The 27,025-nt window shown below is 42.6% G+C and overlaps 1 protein-coding gene across 1 annotated transcript in view; it reads right to left on the bottom strand.

Annotated features, from left to right (window-relative positions):
* The window catches only part of LOC135235715 (uncharacterized), a 133,864-nt gene that overhangs the window by 7,457 nt on the left and 99,382 nt on the right, over nucleotides 1-27,025 (bottom strand). Inside the window, exons 59-117 of the mRNA XM_064301501.1 lie at nucleotides 26,662-26,775; nucleotides 26,348-26,401; nucleotides 24,549-24,637; nucleotides 23,952-24,156; nucleotides 23,626-23,752; nucleotides 23,384-23,412; nucleotides 22,897-22,985; nucleotides 22,336-22,540; nucleotides 21,778-21,891; nucleotides 21,553-21,606; nucleotides 21,010-21,098; nucleotides 20,633-20,837; nucleotides 20,287-20,400; nucleotides 20,028-20,075; nucleotides 19,492-19,580; nucleotides 19,100-19,304; nucleotides 18,689-18,802; nucleotides 18,369-18,416; nucleotides 17,915-18,003; nucleotides 17,265-17,469; nucleotides 16,897-17,010; nucleotides 16,648-16,701; nucleotides 16,151-16,239; nucleotides 15,452-15,656; nucleotides 15,125-15,238; nucleotides 14,911-14,955; nucleotides 14,371-14,459; nucleotides 13,724-13,928; nucleotides 12,424-12,537; nucleotides 12,133-12,180; nucleotides 11,621-11,709; nucleotides 11,176-11,380; nucleotides 10,802-10,915; nucleotides 10,518-10,568; nucleotides 9,864-9,952; nucleotides 9,547-9,751; nucleotides 9,166-9,279; nucleotides 8,947-8,988; nucleotides 8,450-8,538; nucleotides 8,078-8,282; nucleotides 7,762-7,875; nucleotides 7,408-7,456; nucleotides 6,948-7,038; nucleotides 6,274-6,481; nucleotides 5,951-6,064; nucleotides 5,076-5,108; nucleotides 4,787-4,837; nucleotides 4,445-4,495; nucleotides 4,180-4,230; nucleotides 3,921-3,956; nucleotides 3,462-3,541; nucleotides 2,773-2,977; nucleotides 2,382-2,495; nucleotides 2,143-2,190; nucleotides 1,853-1,941; nucleotides 1,121-1,322; nucleotides 800-913; nucleotides 556-597; nucleotides 73-161 (exon numbers count right to left, since the gene is read on the bottom strand). Of these exons, the coding sequence (XP_064157571.1) occupies nucleotides 73-161; nucleotides 556-597; nucleotides 800-913; nucleotides 1,121-1,322; nucleotides 1,853-1,941; nucleotides 2,143-2,190; nucleotides 2,382-2,495; nucleotides 2,773-2,977; nucleotides 3,462-3,541; nucleotides 3,921-3,956; nucleotides 4,180-4,230; nucleotides 4,445-4,495; nucleotides 4,787-4,837; nucleotides 5,076-5,108; nucleotides 5,951-6,064; nucleotides 6,274-6,481; nucleotides 6,948-7,038; nucleotides 7,408-7,456; nucleotides 7,762-7,875; nucleotides 8,078-8,282; nucleotides 8,450-8,538; nucleotides 8,947-8,988; nucleotides 9,166-9,279; nucleotides 9,547-9,751; nucleotides 9,864-9,952; nucleotides 10,518-10,568; nucleotides 10,802-10,915; nucleotides 11,176-11,380; nucleotides 11,621-11,709; nucleotides 12,133-12,180; nucleotides 12,424-12,537; nucleotides 13,724-13,928; nucleotides 14,371-14,459; nucleotides 14,911-14,955; nucleotides 15,125-15,238; nucleotides 15,452-15,656; nucleotides 16,151-16,239; nucleotides 16,648-16,701; nucleotides 16,897-17,010; nucleotides 17,265-17,469; nucleotides 17,915-18,003; nucleotides 18,369-18,416; nucleotides 18,689-18,802; nucleotides 19,100-19,304; nucleotides 19,492-19,580; nucleotides 20,028-20,075; nucleotides 20,287-20,400; nucleotides 20,633-20,837; nucleotides 21,010-21,098; nucleotides 21,553-21,606; nucleotides 21,778-21,891; nucleotides 22,336-22,540; nucleotides 22,897-22,985; nucleotides 23,384-23,412; nucleotides 23,626-23,752; nucleotides 23,952-24,156; nucleotides 24,549-24,637; nucleotides 26,348-26,401; nucleotides 26,662-26,775 (6,347 nt within the window). The remainder of the gene's footprint in view (nucleotides 1-72; nucleotides 162-555; nucleotides 598-799; nucleotides 914-1,120; nucleotides 1,323-1,852; nucleotides 1,942-2,142; nucleotides 2,191-2,381; nucleotides 2,496-2,772; nucleotides 2,978-3,461; nucleotides 3,542-3,920; nucleotides 3,957-4,179; nucleotides 4,231-4,444; nucleotides 4,496-4,786; nucleotides 4,838-5,075; nucleotides 5,109-5,950; nucleotides 6,065-6,273; nucleotides 6,482-6,947; nucleotides 7,039-7,407; nucleotides 7,457-7,761; nucleotides 7,876-8,077; nucleotides 8,283-8,449; nucleotides 8,539-8,946; nucleotides 8,989-9,165; nucleotides 9,280-9,546; nucleotides 9,752-9,863; nucleotides 9,953-10,517; nucleotides 10,569-10,801; nucleotides 10,916-11,175; nucleotides 11,381-11,620; nucleotides 11,710-12,132; nucleotides 12,181-12,423; nucleotides 12,538-13,723; nucleotides 13,929-14,370; nucleotides 14,460-14,910; nucleotides 14,956-15,124; nucleotides 15,239-15,451; nucleotides 15,657-16,150; nucleotides 16,240-16,647; nucleotides 16,702-16,896; nucleotides 17,011-17,264; nucleotides 17,470-17,914; nucleotides 18,004-18,368; nucleotides 18,417-18,688; nucleotides 18,803-19,099; nucleotides 19,305-19,491; nucleotides 19,581-20,027; nucleotides 20,076-20,286; nucleotides 20,401-20,632; nucleotides 20,838-21,009; nucleotides 21,099-21,552; nucleotides 21,607-21,777; nucleotides 21,892-22,335; nucleotides 22,541-22,896; nucleotides 22,986-23,383; nucleotides 23,413-23,625; nucleotides 23,753-23,951; nucleotides 24,157-24,548; nucleotides 24,638-26,347; nucleotides 26,402-26,661; nucleotides 26,776-27,025) is intronic.

Genomic DNA, 27,025 nt, shown 5'->3' with positions numbered 1-27,025 from the left:
GTTCCTCAAACCCTCATTCATTTTATCCATCCATCACAAAAAAGTGCTCCATTCCCTGCAGTAACTCCTCACCTCTTGGTCTCTTCAGGAATCGTTCCCAGGAGGGTCAGTGTCGTCCCTGCCTTCAAACTGCCTGGGATGGGTGCCTCAGCCTGGATGGCCTGCAGAACACAAACACTGGGATTCACACAGAGAATTCTGTCTGTTGCCGTGGTTCATAACCCCTGAGAGCTGTAGAGTCTGCTGGGTTTCACTGTCAATCAGCAGTTAATTGATCAGATGTTTAAAAACAGATGATCATGCCGTTAGCTCACCTCATCTGGTTCAATGGGTCTAAAGGCATTTATGATTTTAAGTTAAAAAACAAGAGCCAGCACACCTTGCAGCTCACAAGGACCAGGGTTGTGAATCTGGTCTATTGCAAAAGAATGCAGATGGAGGGATGGAGAGTGTAAGTACTGTTGTAACACGGTTACTGTGTAAAAACACAGAGAGACTGAGATGTGTGCATGTGCGTGCACTTGCGTTTGTGTGCGTATATGTACATGCACTAACCTCGGTTTCTTCTTCCGGTATTTCTATTACCTCTTGTACTATCTGAAACACAGTTAGGGGTGGGTGGAGGAGCATTAAAACTCCCAGTCCAATCTGTGGCTAAATGCTAAATGCAAATTCAAATGCAAATAAAAATGCTTAAAAGTAAAACTGTTCACTGTGATACATACTGGATACAAATCTGTTAAATGCCTAAAGTTAACATCCTAAATTTATATGTACAATGCACATTGCTTCTTCTCACCTCGACGATGTTGACATTCTGAATGGAGACGCCACCGAAGATCCTAATGCCACGCACTTGCTCCAACACCATTCGGTGCTTGAACATGTACAATGGACAACCATTCACATTCACCTGGGGGAGGCAAACGTTTCATCACAGAAAGGTTACGATTTCCGTCATTGTTAAATTTTCACGTTATTGTTAAAGTTTTCATGTCAAATCCTACTTCAGAAAATTAAGTAGGGTGTAGCATGAAGCATTCCTCAGCAGTAAAGAGGAACTGCAAGTATGAACACAGAACACACACATGCATACACACAGAGTTCCTGTCCATCTGACCTGGTAGCCATCAGACTTCAACATGAAGACCAGCAAAAAGCTCTCTCCCTTAATGAAGGGCATCTCGACGACCTTCTCCTCTTCTTCCCAGCTGCCATTTCTGAAGCTGTTGAACACCACCTCTGAGGTCTCCAGCCGGGGGTTGAAGCGGAACGCTGTGTCACAGCCCTCAGTGTCTCCACACTGCAGGTCAATGGTGAACCTGCAGGAGGCGACAGAGAACAGAGAAAAATTTATCACAGATTCCGTCGAGGGACCAGATGAGATACTGAGCTCTTACAATCCTCCTCAGTCCTTCAATTCTCGCTGCTTCTGAACTACAGCCAGTTTCACGTGGTAAGAGGAATCTCTGACTTTATTACGAGTCAGAATCTACATCACCATGGAATTGCTATTCATCACAGCCCTTAATGAATTTTCAGAAGATGCATGAAATTGGATTCTTTTAGAATCAGCAGAAGGGGGAAAGAATTTTTAATGCTTACGCTACAGAGATGAGTATATGTTGGGGAAGAAGAATATGGGGTTTCATCCTCTGAAACATCCAAGTGAACAGAACCACGGCGAGAAGCCCGTCTAATCAAACCTTTTTCATGACTGAATTCTTCCCAGTTTTTCAAATTCAGTTCACCTCTGTTTCAGTTAGAAAAATTAAATTGTCCATTGGGGGGAAAAAAAGCATCTCTACCCCCTTCCCTGCAGTAAACCCCATGGCCAGAAGGTGCTCCTCACCTGGTGCTCTCATCGGGAATCATTCCCTGGAAGGACATTGACAACCCAGACTTCAGACTGCCTGGGATGGACATCATAACTTGGGTGGTCTGTGGAACACAATAAAGAATAGCTTGTCTGGTTGCAGTGGTTCATAATCATGGTGCTGGAGAGCTGTCAGTCAGAATGTAATTAATCAATAAATGAAAACAGCTGAACACAGTTTATTTACTTAAACTTGTTTACTGGGACTAGATTGATAATGTTTGTGTGTGTGGGTGGGTGGTGGAAGCCAGTGTAGTCACACAAACCTCATCCACATCATCATCTGGTTCCTGCGTCATTGTGAATTGTCCAATCTGAAACAAAAGCACAGGGTTGGAGGAACACAAAACTATACACCTTCCAATCTAATCATATCTATAAATGCCTAGATAAGCATACTCATTCTTAAGTGTACAGATGTGTGCTGTCACTGGACAAGAATCTGATAAATGACTAAATGCAAATATTTCAATTTAAATGTAGAATGCATGCTGCTCCCACTCACATTAAGGAGGTTGGAGGTCTGCATGGAGATCTCCCCAATGACCTGCACAGAGGTCACCTGCTCCACTGGTATACGGTGCTTGAACAAGTAGATCTTGCGACGGGCTACATACACCTGCAGGAGCCAGAGAGGAAGGCAGGGGTCACAAAAGGCTGTTATTCAAAAATTCTGTCTAAGCAATTCTTTCCCCCCTAAAGCATTCACTCCGTTAATAATCCGTTTCAGTTTCAGAATCAGTTTACAGCTGACTCCAGGATATAACCCAGTTCTTCAATGTCTGAGAAAGTGCGCATCTGTGTATGGAGGCATTACAAGCATGTTTACAATGAGCAAACACACACACACACACACACACACACACACACACACACACACTTCCTGTACTTCTGACCTGGTAGCCCTCTTCTAAGACATGGAAGACCAGCTCAAAGCTCTCCCCCCTACGGAAGGGCATCTCATTGACCCTCTCCTCCTCTTCCCAGCTGCCATTCTTGAAGCTGTTGAACACCAGCACCTCGGAGGGCTCGAACCGGGACTCGAACCGGAAGGCTATGTCAGAGTCTTTCGTGTCCCCACACCGCAGGTCGACGGCAAAACTGTGGGGGGTGAAAGAGAGCATGGAAATTTATGCCACAGATACCTTTGAGTCACCAGAAAAGACACTCTGCTCTAACAGTCCTACTCAGTACCTCAGTCCTCTCTGTTTCTGATCTAGGTATTTTGGTAACAGGACCTTTCGGTGTTTTATTACAATACAGAACATCAGCTGCTGCAGTACTGTTCTTCACTAAGCCACTTCATGAATTTTCAGAACAGGCATCAGTTGGAATGTTTACCATCATCAGGAGACAGAACTTGCAATGTTAAGAGGCCAGTAGGAGTATCTTTCTGATCTATAGAATGAGTTTTCAGCCTCTGAAAGATCCAAGCAAGAGGCTGCTTATTGACTCAACAGTTTCAGAACTTACACAAGACATGTTTTTTTTTTTTTTTTTTTAATCTTTATGGCAGCTTCTTTTTCCACCCCTGCATTTGCACAACACCCACTGTACCCTCCATGGCCAGCAGGGGGCTTCTCACCGTGTGATCTCATTTGGAACAGTTCCCTTGAAATACACAGCCATCCCAGGCTTCACATCACCCGAGAGGACTTCCTCCTCCTGCACAACAAACACTGGGATTAATACAGAGTAGTTTGTCCGTTGCAGTGGTTCATAGCCCGGGTGTTGGAGAGATGCAGGGTCTGCTGGGTTTTGCTGGCAATCAGCACTGAACGAATCAGTCAGTTAAAGCAGCTGATCACACATGAGCTCAGCTCATCTGGGTAACTGGGTCTAAAGGGGTTCACGATTGAAAGGCAAAAATAAAAACCAGCAACCTTGCAGCTCACAAGGACCAGGATTGTGAATTCTATTGCAACAGAATGCAGATGGAGAGGCAAAAGTAATGGCACAGCAGAGTCTAAACACATTGAGTAACTGAGATATCAGTGTGCCTGTGTGTGTGTGTGTGTTGGGAGGACAGTGTAAGCACACTAACCTCTAGTTCTTCTTCTTTTTCAGCTGGTTTTTCTTCCTGAAACGCAAACTCAGGAGTTGGTGGAGCAATATAAAACAATTCAACTCCTAATGAAATCAACAAATACAACTGAAAAAGGTAAGCATGTGTGAGAGAATGTGCATCCATGTGTATGAACATGGATGTGGGTTTCTGTGTGCGTGTGCGAGTGTGTGCATGTGCATGTCCATGCGAGTACATGCATGAGCATGTGTTGGGAGGGCAGTGTAAGCACACTGACCTTGGGTTCTTCTTCTTCAACTGGTTTCTCCTTCTCTTCCACTTCTTCTTCCTGAAACACAAACTCAGGAGTTGGTGGAGCAACACAAAACAATTCACCTCCTAATGAAATCAACAAATACCAAAATGCAAATACAACTGCAAAAAGGTAAACATTTGTGAGAGAATGCACTTCCGTGTGTATGGAAATGAATGTGGGTTTCTGTGTGCATCTGTGCGCATCTCTGCGTGTGCATGCGTTGGGAGGACAGAGTAAGCACACTAACCTTGGGTTCTTCTTCTTCAGCTGGTTTTTCCTTCTCTTCTACTTCTTCTTCCTGAAACACAAATGCAGGAGTTGGTGGAGCAATACAATGAGCTGATTCTGGGACTGGGACTGGTATTGGTGTCGCTCCCTATACCCCTAATGAGCCAGCACGTTTCCATACTATCATTATGTACTGTGTGTCTCTACTGTTTATGTCATTTGATGTCACTTTGGTATGTGGACAGGAATAAAAGTATAAAAATGTGCATGCGTGTGTGTGAATGTGTGTGTGTGTGTGTGTGTGTGTGTGTGCGTGCGCACACACGTGTATGTGTTGGGAGGACAGAGTACACACACTAACCTTGGGTTCTTCTTCTTCAGCTGGTTTTTCCTTCTCCTCTACTTCTTCTTCCTGAAACACAAACTCAGGAGTTGGTGGAGGAATACAAAACAATTCACCTCCTAACGAAATCAGATACCTAAATGCACATACAACTGCAAAAAGGTAAAAATGTGTGAAAGCATGTGTATCCATGTGTGTGTGTGTGTGTGTGAGTATGTGAGTGTGTGTATGCATGTGCATGGGTGTGTGTGTGCGCGTGCGCGCATGTGCATGTGAGCATGTGCAAGGACAGTATAAGCACACTAACCTCGGGTTCTTCTTCTTCGTCTACATCTTCTACCTGAAATACAAACTCAGGAGTTGGTGGAGCAATACAAAACAATTCACCTACTAATGAAATCAAAAATACCGAAATGCAAATACAACTATTAAAAGAGTGTCAATTATTTATTAGCTCACATAAAATCTTTTAGTTTGTTCTAATAAATCTGTAGCCCAATGCAAAAGTAATTTCCTTTTAGATATGGAAATAACTGAGATCACATGCAGTGTGAATTGGATATGTATGAAGACTGAGTAAAATTATGCACATGTTCACAACATAATAAAGGCAGGTCCTTTTAATGTTAGATATTGTTGTAATTATCGCTTTGGTTTCCATTTCATTCAACCAAAGAGCATCATTGGCAAGTTTATACTCAGAGTAGAGTCATGTATACTGCAGCTTAACAAATATTAGGAACATGCTCATTGCAGACAAAATAGTTTTAAAAAGGATATTTAAGTACAGGCCATAACTTTATATTTTGTGTGTAAAAATGAACTCAAAGTTTTTCTGTAACATTTTTGTACATATTTATGTGTTAAAATGTTTTGGGAATTTTAGAAATATTGAAGTGACAGTTCATATTTTTATTGCAATTCTTTTTGTATTTCTTATTTTTATTTCTTGAAAACAGGAGGGAAAATGTTCAAGAACTATGGGCTGTAGACTACCTCATTTTCAATTTTCCCACGAAAAGCATTTAAGGAAGTGTTTTTGTACTTTTTTCATTCAGTTAATTAGCATAAAATCAGAATAATCATTAGAACACTTGATTACCAAAATCATGAGTGCCACCACTAACAGGAGGATTTGCTACACGCCAAATATACCCTAAAATGCGCACTGCTCCTCCTTACCTCAATCATGCGGGCGGCCATAATTAAGATGGTACCAGTGATCTTTAGGGCACTGACTTGCTGAACCGGCATGCGATGCTTGAACACGTAGAATCGTTCGCCATTTATGAGCACCTGCAGCAGCCATAGAGGAAAGCAGGGAGTCAAAAGAGGCTTTCTAAAATTCTCCGTTAATGTTACTTTTTTCTCCAAAGCATTAACTTTGTCACTTTAATATCAGGCCCTGTTACAGTAAATGAGATTATAGTTCTCTGAAATTAGGAAGCATTACATTACACACACACACACAACACACACACACAGGAGTTCCTGTTCCTTCTGACCTTGTAGCCTTGTTTGGTGACAATGAAGACCAGCCCAAAGTTCGTCCCTGGTTGGAAGGGCATCTGATTGACCCTCTCCTCATTCTCCCAGCTGCCATTTTTGAAGCTGTTGAACACCACCACCTTCTCTGAGGGCTCGAAGCGGGGGTTGAAGTGGAAGGCTATGTCAGAGTCTGTCATCGTTCCATACTGCAGGTTGATGGCAAAACTGCAGAAGTCAAAAGAGAGCAAGAGAGCTTTATGAGATTGAGTCGACCGGTGAGGTACTAATCTTTTCCTCATTCTGTCAATCCTCTCTGCTTTGTAACCAGAGATTCTGCTGCGTTACTGTAATACAGAACGTCACATCACATTATCGTAATGTAGTCAGCAGTTCAATTATATGCTAATGTTCTAGTGTAAAGACAGAAAATTTCCTCAATATCATGAAGCAGGCAGAACTGCACCAGCAATGGGAGAATGAGGTTTCATGAATTGCATAATAAGCAAAGCTATAGCGAGCTGTCAGTCACTGACATGTTCCAACCAATGAAAGTATGTTGCAGAACTAAATGATTGGGGAAATACTGCCACACGTTTTTGGGTCCGTGCAGCCTCATTCGTTCATGCACCACAAATAATGTTTTGGCCACATTCCCTGCGGTACTTTCAGTGGCCAACAGGAGACACTTTACCTCTTGATGTCTTCAGGAACTGTTCCCAGGAAGAACAGAGACATCCCTGGCCTCAAACCGCCATATACAGGCCCCACATGTGGGATTTTCTGTGCAACACAAACACTGGGATTAATACAGAGTGGTTTGTCTGTTACAGTGGTTCATAACCTGGGGAGTTGTCAGTCAGCATCTAATTGATCAAGCAGTAAAAGCAATTGATCACGCAGTTAACTAACCACATCTGGTTTATTGGGTCTAAGGGGGTGTTGAGGATCTTAAGACAAAAACAAACACCAGTACAACATGTTGCTCATAAAGACCAAGGCAGCCAAGCTTCTGGTCCCTTGTAACAGGATGCAGATGGAGGCGTGTGAGTAATGTAGTAGCACAGTGTGTGAAAACACTGATGGACTGAGATGCAAGAGTGTTTGTAAATGCATGGTGTGTGTGTCTCCTTGAAAGGCCAGCAGACTCACAGTAATTGCAATCGTCCCTTGGCCTGGAGTTGCATCCACAGGTTGTCCTCCCTGAAAACAGAAACTTGTTTAGTGGTGGGTTGGGGAAACACAGAACACTGCAGGTCCTCATCAAATCATTTCTACACCTTCCAAAAATGCAAAATCAAATGCCAAAATGCAAGTACAAAAGCTGTAATGCAACTATTGATACTTGTTCATACTTAAATATAAGTATGGATGCTTAAAATGCTCATAGAACTGCTTAAGCTTTGAAACTGTGTTCTGTGCAAGACACTTTTATAAAAGGACATTTTAAATATGAGAAATCAAATGCCTAAATGCACAAATACAGAACGCACACTGTTCCTCCTCACCTCGATCATATTGAGGGTTTGCATGGTGACTTCCCCAACAATCTTAATGGCGCTCACTTGGTCCACCGGCATGCGGTGCTCGAAGAAGTGGAACTGACGGCCGTTTACGTTCACCTGCAGGACCCGGAGAAGAAGGCCGCTAGTCAAGAAAGGCTGCTGTATTTACTCAATACACACACATGCACATACAAAATGAACAACGGGTCACAAATGGAACTTCTTAACTACCATGCAATGCACATGCGTAGATGAAAAAAAAAAAACAAACAAATACATACACAGACAGACACACATACACAATGTGTGTCCTTCTGACCTGGTATCCCTTTCTGGTGATGAAGAAGATCAGCTCAAAGTCCTCTCCCTTACGGAAGGGCATCTCAGAGGGCCTCTCCTCATTTTCCCAGCTGCCGTTCTTGAAGCTGTTGAACACCACCACCTCTTCGGGTTCGAACCGGGGATTGAAGTGTAAGGCTTTGTCACATCCTTTAATCTGTCCATACTGCAGGTTGATGGCAAACCTGTAGGGGGGAAGGGGGATAGACAAAGAACCAGAAAGATTAATAAGATTCCCTAACATCCCCAGTTAGGTCTAGTTCCATGAAGCCTTGATTATTTTTCCACCATTGAACAGTGTCTCAGCCCCATTTCCTACAGTACCCTCCATGGCCAGGCGGTGGCTCCTCACCTCTTGATATCTTGGGGAATGGTTCCCTTGAAGTACAGATACATTCCTGGTCTCAAACCGCCGTAGACTGGTGCCAAATGTGGGATTTTCTGTGCAACACAAACACTGAGATTAATATAAAGCAGTTTGTCTGTTGCAGTGTTGCAGTTCTCAACCCCGTATGCTCCCACTTAATTGATCAATCGATTAAAGAAGTTGATCATTGATGTTTTAAGGGGGCTCAAAAGAGGTTAATGATTTTAAGTTTAAAACCCCGGCATCTTTGCAACTCATAATGACTAAGGCTGCAATTCTGTTGGTCTATTGGAACAGAATGCAGACGGAGAGATGGGGGCTGTGAGTTGCACAGTCAGTGCGTAAAACACAGAGGGACTGTGATGTGGGTTTGTATGAAAGAAAGAGAGCAAATGTATATTTGGATGACCGTGGGATTGAGTGTATGTACGTGTGTGTGTGCGCTTGTGTGCGTGTGTGTGGTAAGAGGCCAGCATACTCACACTAATCACAATCTTTCCCAGACCTGGTTGTTTCGGTCCTCCCTGAAACACAAACCCAGTTAGGGGTGGGTGGGGAAACTCAAAACAATAAATACCTTATCCAGTCATATTCACAAATGCCAAAATGCAAAGACAAATGCTTAAGTATTAAAATCTGTACTACGCAAGACACTTTATGACGGGATGTTTAAAAGAAGAATGGACGCTTCTCCTCCTCACCTGAATCGTGTTGATGCTCTGTATGGCAACATCTCCAGCGATCTTAATGGCGCTCACTTGCTCCAGCGGTATGCGATGCTTGAAGAAGTGGAACTGACGACCGTTTACGTTCACCTGCAGGAACCAGAGTAAAAGACAGGGAGTCAAAAAAAGCTGCGGTTCAATATTTCTGCTATTTTTCCTTTTTCTTCCGAAGCATTCAATATCATGCCATACTCTATAAAATTAGATTAAAAGGCAGAAAAGGGGTATTACATGTATTCACACAACACACAAACATGTAAATTAAAAATACAGGTGTAAAGGAAAAAAAATGAAGAAATACAAACGTTTGCACATTCACACACATGCACACGCCAACACAGTTCCTCTCTTTCTGACCTGGTATCCCTCGGTGGTGACAATTATGACTATCTCAAAGTCCTCTCCCTTACAGAAGGGCATCTCAGAGGGCCTCTCCTCATTTTCCCAGCTGCCATTCTTGAAGCTGTTGAACACCACCACCTCTTCAGTGTCAAACCGGGGGTTGAAGTGTAGGGCCTTGTCACATCCTTTAATCTGCCCATTCTGCAGGTTGATGGAAAAACTGTAGGGGGCGACAGAGAGCAGGGAAGTTTCATCACAGGTTCCTGACAGTAACCAGATAAGATACTGGGCCCATTTCAGGTAGTTCAATATGTGGCCAGCCGGCTGCTCACCGTTTGATCTCTTGAGGAACGGTTCCCTTGAAGTACAGATACATCCCAGGCTTCAGTCCGCCAGTGATGGGCTCCAACTGTGGGGTGGTCTGTGGAACACAAACACTAGGATTCACACGGAGCAGTTTGTCTATTGCAATGAGTCATAACCCTGGTGTGGAAGAGCTGTAGGGTCTGCTGGGCTTCAAGGTGGAGATATAATGATAAGAAGGTACTCTAAAATCGAGCCACAGCCGAAAATAAATAAGATGGTGCGTTTGTGTCAGTGTACGGCTAGCTGGGCCAGCAAGGATGTGCACACTGCAATGGCGGAAGTCAACGTGGAGTGTTATTTGCTCAGCAAGTATACACCCAGCTTCACTGTCAATCAGAACCTAATTTATCGATCACGGCAACTGATCACAGTTAACTCTCTGCACTGGTTTTACTGGGTCTAAAGTTATAGGTGATTTTAAGACAAAAGTCAGAAAAACTTGCTGCTCAAATACCGTGGTTGCAACAGATCCATTTGTCTTTTTCAACAGAATGCAGATGGAGGGGTGAGCGAAATGTAGAAGCAAAGTCTGCGTAAAACCAGAGGGTCTGAGATGCGTGTGTGAAAGAGAGAGGACAAAAGTGTGTGTGTGTTTGTGTGAGGCGACAGGTTTTACTCACACTAACGACCACTGGCACTGGAGGTGGCAGTTCAGGTGCTCCTTTTCCTTGCTGTAACACAAATTCAGTTAGAGGCGGCAGGAAACGATCCAACCGTGTCCATCAATGCTCAAATGAAAATACTAATGCCCAGAGGCAAACACACAAAAGCCGAAATTCAAAAACAAATGCCCAAATGCAAAACCAGTGGTTAAACGGACAAAATGAGCCATTTAATACGCTGTATAAGAGGATCTGCAAAGCACCTTAAAATAAATGCTGAAATCACGACGCACGCTGCTCACCTCAGTCATGTCGACGGTTTTCATGGTGACTTCCCCAACTATCTTAATGGCACTCACATGCTCCACTGGCATGCGGTGCTTGAACAAGCAGAAGTAACGACCGTTTACGTACACCTGCAGGAGCCAAAGAGCAAGCCAGAGAGTCAAGGAAGGCTGTAATTCAACATTTGTTATTTTTTTCCACCGAATCATTCAAAATGTCAATTAAATATAATGCCTGCTTTGGTAATTGAGACTATATTCCTCTGCAGTAAGGAGGTAGTACATTGACACACACAGACACAATGATACAAAAAAAAGTATAAATACACATGTTCTCACACAAACACACAGACAGACAATTCAGACAGACATACACTTCCTGTTTTTCTGACCTGGTAACCCTCTGAGGTGATCACGAAAACGATCTCAAAGTCCTCTCCCTTACGGAAGGGCATCTCAGTGGGCCTCTCCTCATTTTCCCAGCTGCCGTTCCGGAAGGAGTTGAGCACCACCACCTCTTCGGGCTCGAACCGGGGATTGAAGTGTAAGGCTGTGTCACATCCTTCAATCTGTCCATACTGCAGGTTGATGGAAAAGCTGTAGGGGGGAAGGGGGTTGACAAAGAACCAGGAAGATTAATAAGATTCCCTAACATCCCCAGTTAGGTCTTACAATCCTACTTAGTACTTAAATCCCACACATCCCAAGGCTCTGTCCCATTGGTCCAGCCACAGAGAGCCCAAAATGCACTGTAGAGCAGAGCTCTATTCACTTTACGTATCGGGTTGATAAATCAGCATCATTTTTGCCACTCCATGGCCAGCAGGGGCTCCTCACCTTTTGATCTCCTGAGGAACTGTTCCACGGAAGACCACGAACATCCCCGGCCACAAACCGCCATAGACGGGCCCAACATGAGGGATGCTCTGTCCAACACAAACACTGGGATTAATACAAAGCAGTTTGACTGTTGCAGTGGATCATAACCCTGGTACTGGAGTATTGTGGGTTCTGCTGGGTTTCATTATCAATAAGCACTAATTTAATATATCAGTTAGAGAGATGGATGAGCAGGAGTAATTTCGAAGCACAGTCAGTGTGTAGAGACTCAGAATGTCAATTGCAGTGTACCTAGCTGGAGTTTAAACCTCAGGTTTACACCGGATGACCACAGAACTGCATTACAACTGGACCAGCTATCCAAAGCTGTGGAATAAGGATTAGTGGTTCCAGATGTAATTTAGTTCTGTGGTCTAGAGGTTTAAACTCCAGTTTATCACAATGCAGTTGACCCATGGAGACTGTGTGTGTGTGTGTGTGTGTGTGGGGAGAGAGGCCAGGGTACTCACTTCAACAACCATCTTTCCTAGACTTGGATGCACGCCTCCTTCTCCCCCCTGAAACACAAACTCAGTTAGGAGCTGGTGGGGGAAAACAAAACATACTTTCTCATCCAGTAATATCAACAAACTCCGAAAAGGAAATACAAATGCTTAAAATGCAATTACGAATACCTAAATTCAAATACCAATAAGCAGCTACAAAAGTTTAAATGTAAAAATGTGCACTGTGTGAGACAATGTGTTTTAAGTTGATAAAAGAAAATAGCAAAATTTAGAATTCCAGATGCTCCATCTCACCCCGATCATGTTAGCGGTTTTTATGGAGATGTCTCCAACGATCTTTATGGCAGCCACATTCTCCACCAGCATGCGGTGCTTGAACAAGTAGAATGGACGACCATTTACGATCACCTGCAGGAATTAGACACAAAGGTAGGAAGTCAAGAACGACTGATATTTACGGTTTCTGTTAGTTACTTTGTCTGCTAAGTATTAAAACTGTCAAACTGTATGCTTGCAAGACACAGAAATGCAAATAAACACCAATATACAATAGATGAGCAATAATTTCTTAAAATTAAATGAAGACAAGACAGAAATACTTTCAGTTGGCCCCAAAGCCAGACGCGATGCGCTCTTTAATAGGTTAGGAAATTTGGCTCCCCAGGTTAAAACAGAAGTAACAAGCCTTGGTGTAATTCTAGACTCTGATCTAAGTTTTAAACCTCACAAGGTGACCAAGACTGCTTTCTTCCATCTAAGAAACATTTCCCAGGTACAGCCATTTCTATCAAGACAGGATTCTGAGATGTTATTCCATGCATTTATTTCAAGTAGGTTGGACTATTGTAATGCTCTTTTTACTGGTCTTCCAAAAAAGTCAATTGGAAGACTACAACTAATTCAGAACTCTGCCGCTAGACTTTTAACAAACATGGAAGAGAGGATATTACTTCTGTTTTAGTTACACTGCACTGGCTCCCTGTATCTTTTAGAATTGATTTTAAAATCCTTTTACTTGTATACAAAGCTCTTAATGGTTTAGCACCTTCTTACATTTCAGATTACCTGCTGTTTTATGTCCCTTCAGGAGCACTAAGTTCATCTGCAACTGGTTTATTAATGGTTTCCAATAGTTCACAAAAAGAAAATTGGGGATGTCGCTTTTAATCATTATGCCCCGAAACTATGGAACACCCTGCCAATTCATATCAGAAAGGCTAGCTCTGTGGACATTTTTATACGCAACCGAAAACATACCTTCTTAATCTAGCTTATATATAGCAGCACTGTTTTTGTTATTTATTAATTTTTTAATATTATATTCCATGTTTTTATTTTTACTGATTTCTTTGTCTGCATTTTATTTTTAAATTTTATTTCTGTATTTTTATTTTTCATCTTTTCAATTCTTTGTAATTGCTTTGATCTTAGTGCTGAATGTAATGCACTCTCAGCTACATTTTATGTATGAAAGGTGCTATATAAATAAAGCTTATCATATTACAATTACACACAACCATGAAGTGCACATGTAGCCAACAAAAGGGCAAATACACACATGCAGACGAACACACACAGTTCCTGTCTGTCTGACCTGGTAGCCCTCTGAAGTGATGATGAAGAGCAGCTCAAACTCCTCTCCCTTACGGAAGGGCATCTCAGAGGACCTCTCCTCCTGTTGCCATCCACCGTTCCGGAAGGAGTTGAACACCACCACCTCTTCGGGCGTGAACCGGGGGTTGAAGTGTAAGGCCTTGTCACAGCCTTTGCCCTGCCCATACTGCAGGTTGATGTGGAACCTGGGGGGTGGGGGGAGACGGAGAGATGGCGTTACATGCTGGAATGTAAAAATTCCTGCAGCTCCAAGCTTTGTCGTGGCCCGCTCTTCGATTATATACTCATGTTCTTGCGAAAAGAAATCAATACTGTCATTAAGATCATCAAATGTTGTTACGTTCTAACCACAGTCACATGAGCAGGCAAATCTGCACTAGGGGGAATGAGGATTCATGAACAGCATAACTGGTTGAGTTAAAGTAAGCTACCTATCAATGATTGTTTCAACCAAGTGTTTTGCACCCCATAGCAAACCAAGATGATTGGTTGAATTAAGGGAGCAACTGAGAACATGAAATAGTTGCAACCATCTTTCGACCCATGAAGCCTGATTAATTCTTTCACCAACAGTGTCACAGTCCCATTTCCAGCAGTATCCTTTGTGGCCATTGAGGAGCTCCTCACCTGTTGATCTCTTCAGGAACTGTTCCCCGGAAGTACAGATACATCCCTGGCCTCAAACCACCCAAGACGGGGCTCACGTGTGGGATTTTCTGTGAAACACAAATGCTGGGATAAATACAGAGCAACTCGTCTGCAACTGTGGTTCATAGCCCAGGTGCTGGAGAGCTGCAGGGTCTGCTGGGTTTCACTGTCAATCTCAATCTCGAGCACTTTATTAAACATTCAATTAAAGCAGCTGATCACAAGTAACTCAACACCTCAGCTACTGGGTCTTATGGGGTTGATAAGGCAAAAACAAAAACTTACACAACTTGAAGCTAATAAGGACCAAAGTGGCAAATCCAATGGTCATTAGCAAAAGAATACAGATGGAGAGATGTGGCAGTGGGAGCAAGTGGCAGTAGTGCATTCAGTGTGTAAAAACACAAAGGACAGTTCCTGATGTGAGATGTGAGAGTGAGAGACAGGGAGAAAGAATGTGTACGCATATGAATGTATGGGAGTGGGTTTGTATGTGTGGTGAATGGGATGTGTACTCACAGTCACCGCCATCTTGTATCGACCTTGATATCCCTGAAGGCATATCTGAAACATAAAATTTTGCATTTCAGCATTTGAAAATGATATTGGATAATATTTTTTGTTTCTTGCCTCGAAGCCCCCAACTAAGTTTAAGCACAAATACAAATAATTAAATAGAAGAATATGCACTTTGTAAAACACTTTCTAAGAATATCTGCTTGCTGATCCTCACCTCGGTCATGTCAATGGTTTCCATGGAGACATCCCCAGCGATCTTTAGGGCACTCACTTGGTTCACTGGCAAGCGGTGCTTAAACATGTAGAACCGACGACCGTTTACGATCACCTGCAGGAGCCATAGTGGGATGTTACTTTTTAAAAATATATTTTTGGTCTCCAGCGTTCAGTCTGTTAATGGAATATCAGGGCCTACTCCAGGAAATTAGCTTATTTTCCTTGAAAGTAAGGTGACATTACGTATATGCACACAGAAATGGCAATACAAAAAAAAGCAAAAACACACATTCACACAGATAGATGCAGTTTCTGTCCTTCTGACCTGGTAGCCCTTTGCGGTGACAATGATGACCAGCTCAAACTCCTCTCCCTTACGGAAGGGCATCTCATTGACCCTCTCCTCTTTTCCCCATTTGCCGTTCTGGAAGGTGTTAAACACCACCACCTCATTGGGCTTGAATCTGGGGTTGAAGTGTAGAGCCTTTGCACAACCTTTCATGTCTCCATTTTGCAAGTTGATGTGGAACCTGAAGGGGAAGTTTAATTGCAGATTCCATTGAGTGACCAGATAAGACACTCAGCCCTTACAATCCTACTTAATGGATAAAATATGTGGTTTCATCCAATTGGATGTTATCAGAGCAAGAATCTACTAGCCAACAGATTTCAACACAAACGTTGTTTCATAACTGACTTCAGAGTGTGAAGTTAATTAAACATGTTACATAACTTTGGTTCCAGGGTACTGGAGTCTTGCTGTACTTCAGCCACAGCACTTAATGTTTTATTGCCTTGATTAAATTAATAGGACAGTTCCTCGTACTATGCAAGAGACGTGTTATTTGTACGGAACTCTCGCCCTCTTCTCAAAATGTTGCGGTGAATTCAGGCAGTGACTGAGAACATGAAATAGTTCCCTACATTCTTGGTTCCAGGAAGCCTCCTTCATTCTCCAGTCACTAAACAGCGTCTTAGCCCCATTCTCTGCAGTACCCTCGATGGGCAATAGGTGGCTTCTCACCTTTTGATGTCATCATCAACCTTTCCTCGGAAGTACATGTACATCCCCGTCTTCAAGCTGTGGTGCAGGTGCTCCACAAATGGCATTTTCTATGCAACACAAACACTGGGATTAATACGGAGCAGTTTGTTTGCAGCAGTGGTTTATAACCCTGGTGCTGGACAGCTGTAGGAATGGCAAATAAATTGACTTGATTTGCTGTATGTTGCTATCATTCCCTACTTGCTTGATCAATCAATTAAAGCCATTGATCAAATAGCTATCACATTTTATCTGGATTATTGGGCCTAAAAAGATGTTTACAGTGTTATTGCAAGAATAAAAACCAGTACATCTTGTAGCTGACAAGGGTAGTGACTCTTGGTCTGTTGCAACTAATTAAAATAGAGAGATGGAGAGGTGTGAGTTATGTAGTAGCACATTCAATAAGTAAAAGCAGAGGGACTGAGATGTGAGTGTGTGCGTGCGTGCGTGTAGAGAGAGGCCAGTGTACTCACATCCACCACTATCTTTCCTTGAGTAAGACGTCCCTGCATGGCTCCTGTTCCTCCCTGAAATGTAATCTCAGTTAGGGGTGGGATCATAAAACAATGTACCTCTTAAGCCAATCATGTCTACAAATTTCAAAAAGAAAAAGTAAGTCTAAATGCAAATACTAGTTCCTAAAAACAACAATGTTCATTGAAAACACATGGTAAAACTAAATGCCTCAGTTGGAATACAGAATCCACTCTGCTCTTCCTCACCTCTGTGATGTTGATGGTTTGAATGGAGACATCCGCAAAGATCCTGATGGTGGTCACATTTTCCATTGGCATGCGGTGCTTGAACAAGTAGAACTTCCGATCGTTTACTTTCACCTGTAGGAGGAAAAGTGGAATGCGGGGAGTCATGAAGGGCTGCAATTTTTAAAAAATTCTGTTAATGTTATTTCATTGCTTCAAAGCATTCAACCTGTCAATGAGACTATATTCCTTAGCAGGGCGGAGGCTTTAATTGTATGCACATAATATACAGAACTGAAAATATGAACACGCAAACATACACATAAATGGCCTTCATGTAAACATAAAGCAGTACAGATTTACAGAAATAAGCACACACTCTCTCTGACCTTGTAGCCCTCTGACGTGACAATGAAGACCAGCTCAAAGTTATCCCCGGGCTGGAAGGGCATGTCCTCGACCCGCTCCTCATTTTCCCAGCTGCCGTTCCGGAAGGTGTTGAACACCACCACGCCTGAAGGCTCAAATCGGGGGTTGAAGTGGAAGGCATTGTCACAGCCTTCTTCGTCCCCACAATGCAGATTGATGCTGAACCTTCAGGAGGCAACCGAGAACAAATATGTTTTGAAGTTTGTGTATGGATCATTCTGTCTACATAGCCTGTAGACTATCTATTCGAAATGAAGGAGCCAAGAAAAAGAACTCAAGAGTGCCGTTGGGAAATATTATAGGTTCTACGCCTTTGGAGCCTAAAAGCACTAATAACATAATCACTAAGTAGCCAAAACAGCACTAGCGATGGGAGATTGAGGTTTCATGAATTGGATAATAGGTGGAGCCATAGTGAGCTGTCAATCACTGAATGTTTCAACCTTTGAAAGATCTTTGCTCCCCATTGCTGGTCAAATTTATTGGGTGAAATCAGTAAGTCACAGAGAGCATTTGGTCCCAGCCATTTTTGTTTCCACAAAGCCTCGTTCATTCTTCTACAAAAAAAAAAAAAAAAAAAAAAATCTCAACCCCATTCCCTGTTCCTCACCTATTGGCCTCCTCGGGAATGGTTCCAGAGAAGCACAAAGACATCCCTGGCCTCAGACCACCGGAGATGGGCCCCACGTGTGGGATGCTCTGTGCAACACAAACACCGGCATTAACATAGAACAGTTTGTCTGTTGAAGTTGTTCATAATCCTGGTCCTGGAGCACTGTAGGGCCTGCTGCTTTTCACTTTCAGTCAGTACTGAATTAATCAGTCATTTAAAGTTGTGATTACACCATGAACTCACTTTTACCTGGTTTATTCTGTATAAACGGGTTGATGATTTTTAAGGCAAAAACAAAAACCTGCACACAAGGGCTATAGTTACTAATCTTTGTTGCAACAGAATACAGATGAGTTGAAGGGTGTGAATAACATTGCAGCACAGTCAGTGTATGAAAACACATAGGGACTGAGATCTGTGTGTGTGTGGGCCATAAGAAGACAGTACTCACAGGAACAATCTTTTCTTCCTTTTCTTTTTCTGGTTCCTCTTCTTCACCCTAAAACACAAACTCAGTTAGGGGTGGGTGGTGAAACACAGTATATTCCACCGCCAACTTCGATTATATCTACAAATACATAGAAGAAAATAAAAATGCTTAAATGAACAAAGAAAATGTGAAAATGTAAATACAAATCTATAATGCATGTCTGAATAACAAAATGATGAAACAAATCCTTATATAAAAATGTGTGCTGTGTAAGACTTTAAGAGGAACTTTCTGAAATGCAATTGCCTGAATTTGAAAAAAGAACGCAAGTGGCTTCTCACCTGGGTGATTTCGCCAGTCTCAATGGAGACTTCCCCAGCAATCTTTATGGCACTCACGTGCTCCAGTGGAATTCGGTGCTTGAACAAGTAAAACTCACGACCGTTTACATTCACCTGCAGGAGTTGGGGAGGAAGGCAGTATATCAAAAACGTATGCTGTTCAATATTTCTGTCAATCTTATTTAATTCCTCCAAAGCATTCAGTTTGTAAATTGAATATTATTCCATACTCTAGTGAATAAGACTTTATACCTCTGCAATAAAGAGATATTACTTGCATGGACACAATTCACACACAAACAAATTCAGGCATACATATAGACAATATACACAAACATGCAATGCACACATACAAAAAAGTACAAATACACACACATGCACACACACACAAACTGTTCCTGTTTTTCTGACCTGATAGCCCTCTGAGGTGACAATGAAGACCAACACAAACTGCTCTCCCTCACGGAAGGGCATCTCAGTGGGCCTCTCCTCATTTTCCCAGCCACCATTCCGGAAGGTGTTGAACACCACCACCCCGTTGCCGGCAAACCGGGGGTTGAAGTGCATGGCTGTGTCTCCGCCTTCCTTCTCCCCACACTGCAGGTTGATGTGGAACCTACAGGGGGCGACAGAGAGAAATGACATTTTTTTTTGACAGATTCCTGTAACAAGATGAGATGTTCAGCTCTGAAAATCTTTATAAATGGGTCGCACCCATTTTTGCCTCTGCTAAACTGCATTAACTCATCCAGCACGCACTAGTGTTGCTGCTGTACCCTCCATGGCCAGCGGGGGCTCCTCACCTGTTGATGTTCTTGGGAACAGTTCCCCGGAAGTACAAAGACATCCCCGGTCTCAGGCCACCAAAGAGACGCCCCACATGTGGAATTTTCTGTGCAAGACAAACACTGGAATTCATACAAAGCAATTTGTCTGCTGCAATGGTTCGTAACCCTGAAGCTGAAGAGCTGTAGGGTCTGTTTTATATCTCTGTCTGCGTGTACGCAAATGATCAATCAATTACTGCAGTTAACTTTCCTCCTCTGGTTGTTTAAGTCTAAAGACATTGACAAAGTGTAAAGTCAAAAACAAAAACCAGCAGACCTTGCAACTCATAAGGACCAAGGCTGTGAGTCTGTCATTTCAACAGAATGCAGATGGAGGGGTGTGAGTAATGTAGCACAGTCAGTGTGTTAAACTCAGGGGGTGCTGAGATATTAGTGCCTGTATGAAACAGTGGGAGTTAGAGGGAGAGGAGAAAAACCATGTTTGCATGTGGATGTCTGTGGGATTGTATGTGTGTGTGTGTGTGTGTGTGGTGAAAGGCCAGGGTACTCACACGAATCGCCATCTGTCCAAAACCTGGTTGTCTATGTCCTGGTACTCTCTGAAACACAAACTCAGTTAGTGTTGGAATGGGGAAAATAAAACCTAATAATATCTACGAATGGCAATATAAAAGATGAGTTGCAAACATAAATGAAAATATCAATGTTTAAATCGAAAAATGTTTACTGTAAGGAAACTTTCAAACAGGATTTGCTAAATGCCTCTATATAAATGCCTAACCTTAAATGTAGAATTTGGCTCCTTCTCACCTTGATTGTGTGAAGTTTCTGCACAGAGACGTCCCCGACGATCTTAATGGCGCTCACTTGCTCCACTGGCATGCGGTGGTTGAACAAGTGGAAGTGACGACCATTTACGTACACCTGCAGAGGACAGCAGGGAGTCAAGACCATTATTCAATATTTCTGTTAATGTTATTTTTTCCTCTAAACTTGTCAATTGAATACCATGCTCTAGTCTAGGAAATGAGATTATAGTTCTCTGGAGAAAAGAGGCATTATGTGTGTCAGCACAAATGCAAATCAAAACACAAACATTAAGAAAAAAGTGGATACACACACACACACAGACAAACACAGTTCCTGTATTTCTGACCTGGTAGCCCTCTGCGGTGATAAAGAAGACCAGCTCAAAGTCCTCTCCCTTACGGAAGGGCATCTCAGTGGGCCTCTCCTCATTTTCCCAGCCACCGTTCCGGAAGCTGTTGAACACCACCACCTCTTCGGGCTTGAACCGGGGGTTGAAGTGTAAGGCCTTGTCACAGCCTTTCATTTTCCCATACTGCAGGTTGATGTGGAACCTGTTGGGGGCAGCAGAGAACATGGAGGTTTTCCCTTCAGAGATTTCTCTGAAAATAATTGGATGAAATCAGGGAGTCTCTCATAGCATAAAATTTTTTCAGGAAGCCTCAGTCATTCTTCCATCAAAACAGTTCCCTGCAGTACCCTCTACGGCCAGCAGAGGATCCTCACCTTTCAATCTCTTGAGGAACAGTTCCTCGGAAGTACAGATACATCCCTGGCCTCAAACCACCGAAGAGGGACCCCACGTGTGGGATTTTCTGTGCAACACAAACACTGATATTAACACAAAGCAATTTGTCTGTCGCAGTGTTTCATAACTGGTGCTGAAGAGCTGTAGGGTCAGGTGGACATTGCTGTTAATCAGCACTTAATAGATCAATCAATTAAAGCAGTTTATCACTAAGTTACCTCGTGTCTACTGGTTTTTGGGGTCTAAATGAATTGTTGAATTTCAGACCACAAAAAAAAAAAAAAAAAAAAAAAAAACAGCCGACCTTTGAGCTCAAAAGGACCAAGGTTTGAGAGTCCATTGATCTTTTTCTTCAGATGGAGACATGGAGGGTGAGAATTTTACTGTCTGTTTTTTAAATACATATTGGACAGAGATAGGGCCATGTGTCTATGTGAAAGAGCTAGAGAGAGAATGTGTATGGGTGTGGGATTGTGTGTTTCTGAGTGTGTTTGTTTGTAGTGAATGGCCAGCATACTCACACTGACCACCATCGTTCCTAGATCTGGTTTTCCCTCTACAGCTCCTGGTCCTCTCTGAAACATGAACTCAGTTAAGCGTGGGTGGGAGGACATAAAATGCATCCAATCAAATCCACAAATGGCTAAATGCAAATACAATTGTAAAAATGTGTGCAGTATAATGCCTGTAAAAGTGAAAAATGTTTTAATGCCAATATTTAAACTATTTACGCTGCTCCTTCTTACCTTGATGACATTGGCGGTTTTCATGGAGACGTCCCCAACAACGTTCAGGGCACTCACTTGGTCCACCGGCATGCGGTGGTTGAACAAGTGGAACTGACGACCGTTTACATTGACCTGCAGGAATTGGGGAGCAAAGCGGGGAGTCAAGAAAATCAACTATTCCATATATCTATTAATTTTATTTTTTCCGCCAAAGCATTCTGTCTGCCAGTTGAATGCCATGCCATGTCTTACTCTTGGAAATTAGATTATACTCCACTGCAGTAAGGAGGTATTCCATTACTTTACATTACAGGCGATTAGCAGATGCTCTTATCCAGACCAACTTACATTGTATCCAATTATACAGCTGGATATATATACTGGAGCAATGAAGGTTAAGTACCTTGCTGAAGGGTACAATGACAATGTCCTACCAGGGAATCAAGCCTGCAACCTAGGTTACAGGACCAACTCCTTAGCCTACTACACTACCACCCACAAGTGTGCACACAAACATGTTCCATGTGCATAAAAATACAAACACACACACACACACACACACACACACTTTCTGACCTGGTATCCCTCTGCGGTGACAAAGATGAAGAGCTCAAAGTCCTCTCCCTTACGGAAGGGCATCTCAGAGGGCCTCTCCTCCTGTTCCCAGCTGCCATTCCGGAAGCTGTTGAACACCACCACCTCTTCGGGTTCGAATCGGGGGTTGAAGTGTAAGGCCTTGTCACAGCCTTTCTTCTCTCCGTACTGCAGGTTGATGTGGAACCTGTGGGGAACAGAAAAGCACAATAAGGTTTTCTTCAGAGATCTTTGAGTCACCAGATAAGATTATCTGCTTTCATAATCATCATGAGGCCTTCAATCCTCCTGAAATTGTAATTAAAATAGGTTATGGTTGGGAGGAATTTTTGGTTCTTTACTACAGTACGAAACAATATTATTGCCACGCTACTGTTCTGCATCATGACTCTTGCTCTGGTTTGGCTTCATCAGCAGATAGAAGAATACAGACATGGAGTATGTGATTGATAACAGAAATATGGGGTTTCATCCTCTGAAACATACAAGCAAATAGCATGACAGGAAAAACCACTGATCGACCACGAAACAAATGCTCCTCACCTTTTAATCTCTTGGGGAATGGTGCCCTTGAAGTACAGATACGTCCCTGACCTCAAACCACCATGGACGGACCGCAAATGTGGGATTTTCTGCACAACACAAATATTGGGATTCATACAGAGTAGATTGTTGCAGTGATTCGTAACCCTGCCGTTGGAGAGCAGTAGGGTCTGCTGAGTTTCGCTGTCAATCAGCACTTAATTAATAAATCAGTTTATCTAAAGTTTGTGTCTAAAGTGATTGACAGTTTAAAATGCAAATAACCAGCTACCTTGCAGCTCATAAAGACCAGGGTTTTGAATCCGTTGGTCTTGTGCAATGAAATAGACATGGAAAGATGGAGGTTGTGAGTAATGGAGTAGTACAGTCAGTGTGCAAGAACACAGAGGCTCCAAGATGTGAGTGTATGAGAGAGAAAATGTGTCTCTATACATGTACTGTATATGGGTTTGTGTGTTTGGTGAGAGGCTAGCATATTCACACTAACCACTGTGTCTTCTTGCTCTGGTTGTTCCTCTTGTCCTCCCTGAAAACACAATTTCAGTTAGGGGTGGACAGAGTGACAAAAAACAATGCAGCTCCTAATCCAAACATATTAGCAAAGGCCTAAATGCAAATACAAGTGCAAATGGGCAAATGCAAAGACTTAATTTTAAAAATGTGCACTGTGTAAAACACAAGGTTTCAAATTAGTAAAAGTATAACTAAATTTAAATGTAGAATGCACACTGCTTTTCTTCACCTCAGTCAAGTTGACGGTCTCCATGGAGACTTCCCCAGCGATCTTTATGGCATTCACTTGTTCCACTGGCATGCGGTGCTTGAACAAGTAGAATTGACGGCCATTTACGTTCACCTGAGGAATTTGGATCAGAAGCCAGAGAGTCAAGAAAGCTGGTAACTAAAAAGTGTTCATTTTTTCCTCAAAGGCATTCAGTCAGGTTCCTGTGTAGAAAGGAGGCATTACATATATGCACACAATACACACACACACACACAAACATGAATACACACATGAGCACATACTGTAAATACACAGTTCCTGTCTTTCTGACCTGGTAGCCTTCTGAGGTGATGATGAAGACCAGCTCAAAGTCCTCTCCCTTAGTGAAGGGCATCTCAGCAGGCCTCTCCTCCTGTTCCCAGCTGCCATTCCGGAAGGAGTTGAACACCACCACCTCTTCGGGCTCGAACCGGGGGTTGAAGTGTAAGGCCTTGTCGCATCCTTTCATCTGCCCATACTGCAGGTTGATATGGAATCTGTGGGTGGTGACAAAGAACCAGAATGGTCAATCACTAAATCCATTGGCTCAACAGATAAGTTTCCATCTCTTACAATCCCCACTCTTTCAGCCTTCTTTGCTTATGAACTAGGAGGTGGCTCTGTTTGGAGTTACTTATGCTTTATTAGAACTGAAAGTGCTCATTGGCACAGTATTGTTCATCACACCCCTGAATGAAGACCAGAAATTAGACCCACTCAGAAAATGCAAATGTATAATTTGACTTCATCAGCAGGGAGACAGAATTTCTATTGTGAAGAAAATGTAGATGAGTATCTGAGCGAAAGAATATGGGGTTTTCATCCTCTGAAACAAGCAAATAGCCTCACAGCATGAAGCTGTTCACCAACCAAGATGAAGACACATCACCTTTTGATTTCTTGGGGAACGGTTCCCTTGAAGTACAGATACAATCCAGATCTCAAACCACCATAGACGGGCCCCACGTGTGGAATTTTCTGCAAAACAAACACAGGGATGTAATACAAAGCGGTTTGTCTGTTGCAGTGATTCATAATTCTGGAGCTGAAGAATCATAGGCTGGGTCCCAAACTGGTGCTGATCGTCGGGTCCCGTTTTGAATTATAAACTGCCGTCTTATCCTCGCCACTGCCCATCTTCTTTTCATTTAATTTGAAATACACTCCCCGCCTATGGAGTAGCCACCACAAGCATGACAGGCTCCACATCTGTTGCCTAACTGAGTATCTAGTTGTTCGCACATAGTTGGTATACAGCGCGAAAATAATGAAAAAACAAACACGACTGTTTACAATGAAATGGCAACTTTATTATGGGGTTGACAGTTCACTGAAAGCTATCCAAACTGCAATTAATATTTTCCAAGCTATCGTTGCCTTCCACTGCTCTTCTGACAGCAAAAAGGAGAATTCAATTGAAGTGGCTAGCTCGCTGATATTACTGGTTAGTCTAGATCATAATATTTCAGTAATATATTGCTTATATAGATTGTGGGCATCTATCAATCGGGTTCGTTCGGTAGACAGGAAAAAGGTAAATGGATTTGCAACTAGTCTATATAAAAGGCAAAATATGTAGAAAAAAAAGCGTCCTTGTTATCCTCCAGAGGTAATTTTTTCAGTACTTTCACAATTTTTTTCTGTGCCAGCAAATATGTCAGAGGTCACCCAGTGCTAGCTTTATTTGCTAAGCGGACGTGTATCGACCACCCCATAGAGATTAATGGAACTTGTCTTTACTTAAGATCATATTGTAGAAGTGTCCTATCTTGTGTATTTCGGGTTAATATGAAAAAGGCTGATCCCTACTGCATTTCTAGTGATCCGTTACATATTCACAGTTGTAACCCAAGTCGCAGAAACAAACTAGCCAGGGAAACAGCTGGAAACTGTGAAGCGACATTTGCACAGATGTGCTTAATGGTCGCGATTAAGGAATTTGCATTAAAAGTTGATATTGTAAAAGAGGTTGTATCAATATAACTAAAATGCATATGCATTACATTGGGATTTTTTCAATTTAGACAGTAATGTGTAATTTTTACAGGACTTGCATTTAAATAGGTAACGGCGTCTATTCCACTTGAATAAATATGAAATAAATACAGTAGCATTTCAGATGGTTCATAATATGTCCTCTCACTCTCACGTTGTTCCCCTCAGGTTTATTACTGGAATTTTACCGATAGTTACAGCAAAGGTTAAAGGTTATGGGTCAGATGTCCTCACAAAGTGCATCCCAATCATTTAACCATTGGTTCATGGTTCGGAGTGCGTAGTCCCAAGCATTGCCTGGAGTGCGTATTCCAGAGCACGGTAGTGTGGAGCATGGAAGTTTGCGGTTTGGGACACAGCCATAGTCTGCTGGGTTTCACTGTCAATCAGCGCTGGTCAGTCAGATAAAGCAGTGGGTCTAACAGTTCATTCGCCATATTTGATTTACTTGGTATAAAAGGTTTGACAAGTGTAGGGCAAAAACCCAAAACAGCACACCTTGTGTCTCACAAGGACCAAGGTCACAAATCTTTCTGTCTATTACAACAGAATGCAGATGGAGAAATGGAGGGTGCGAGTAATTCTGCGACACCGACAGTATGTAAAAACACAGGGGATTGAAAATGAGTACGTAAGTGAATGAGAGAAAGAGAATGAATAAATGTGTATGTGGTGAGAGGCCAGGATACTCACAGAAACCACTATCCTTCCTAGGCTTGGATGAAGCTGTCCGCCTTCGCGTCCTCCCTGAAACGCAAATTGAGTTGAGAGTGAGGGGAGGGGGTGGGACACACACACAAAACAATATACCTCCTAATCCAATCACATCCACAAATGCTTACATGCAGAACAAATAAAATGCAAATAGATATGTGAGCAGGCAAATCTAAATGCTAAAAGTTGTGTGCTAAAAAATGTGTGCTACAAAGCCACGTGAATCAGGATTTTTAAATGCATGAAAACAAATGCCTCAATTTAAATGTAGAAAGCACAGTGTTCCTCCTCACCCCGATCATGTTGACGGTTTTCATGGAGACGTCTCCAGCGATACTTAATGCACCCACTGTCTCCACTGGCATGCGGTGCTTGAAGAAGTGGAACCGACGACCGTTCACGTTCACCTGGAGGAACCAGAGTGAAAGGTAGGGAGTCAAAATACTGCTAAAGCTATTCTTCCTTCACATAAATCAATTTCAATTAAGATTATATTGATCATGCATTAAGGAGGTATTGCATGCAGTGGACACAAAGGACAAGAGTACAAACACACACACACACACGCTCACTGACACACTCTTTCCGTTCTTCTGACCTGGTAGCCCTCTGCGGTGATAAAGAAGACCAGCTCAAAGTCCTCTCCCTTACGGAAGG

This window comes from Anguilla rostrata, chromosome 12 (assembly GCF_018555375.3).
Source record: "Anguilla rostrata isolate EN2019 chromosome 12, ASM1855537v3, whole genome shotgun sequence".
Lineage (NCBI taxonomy): Eukaryota > Metazoa > Chordata > Actinopteri > Anguilliformes > Anguillidae > Anguilla > Anguilla rostrata.
This window is presented reverse-complemented; position numbering and strand designations above follow the sequence as displayed.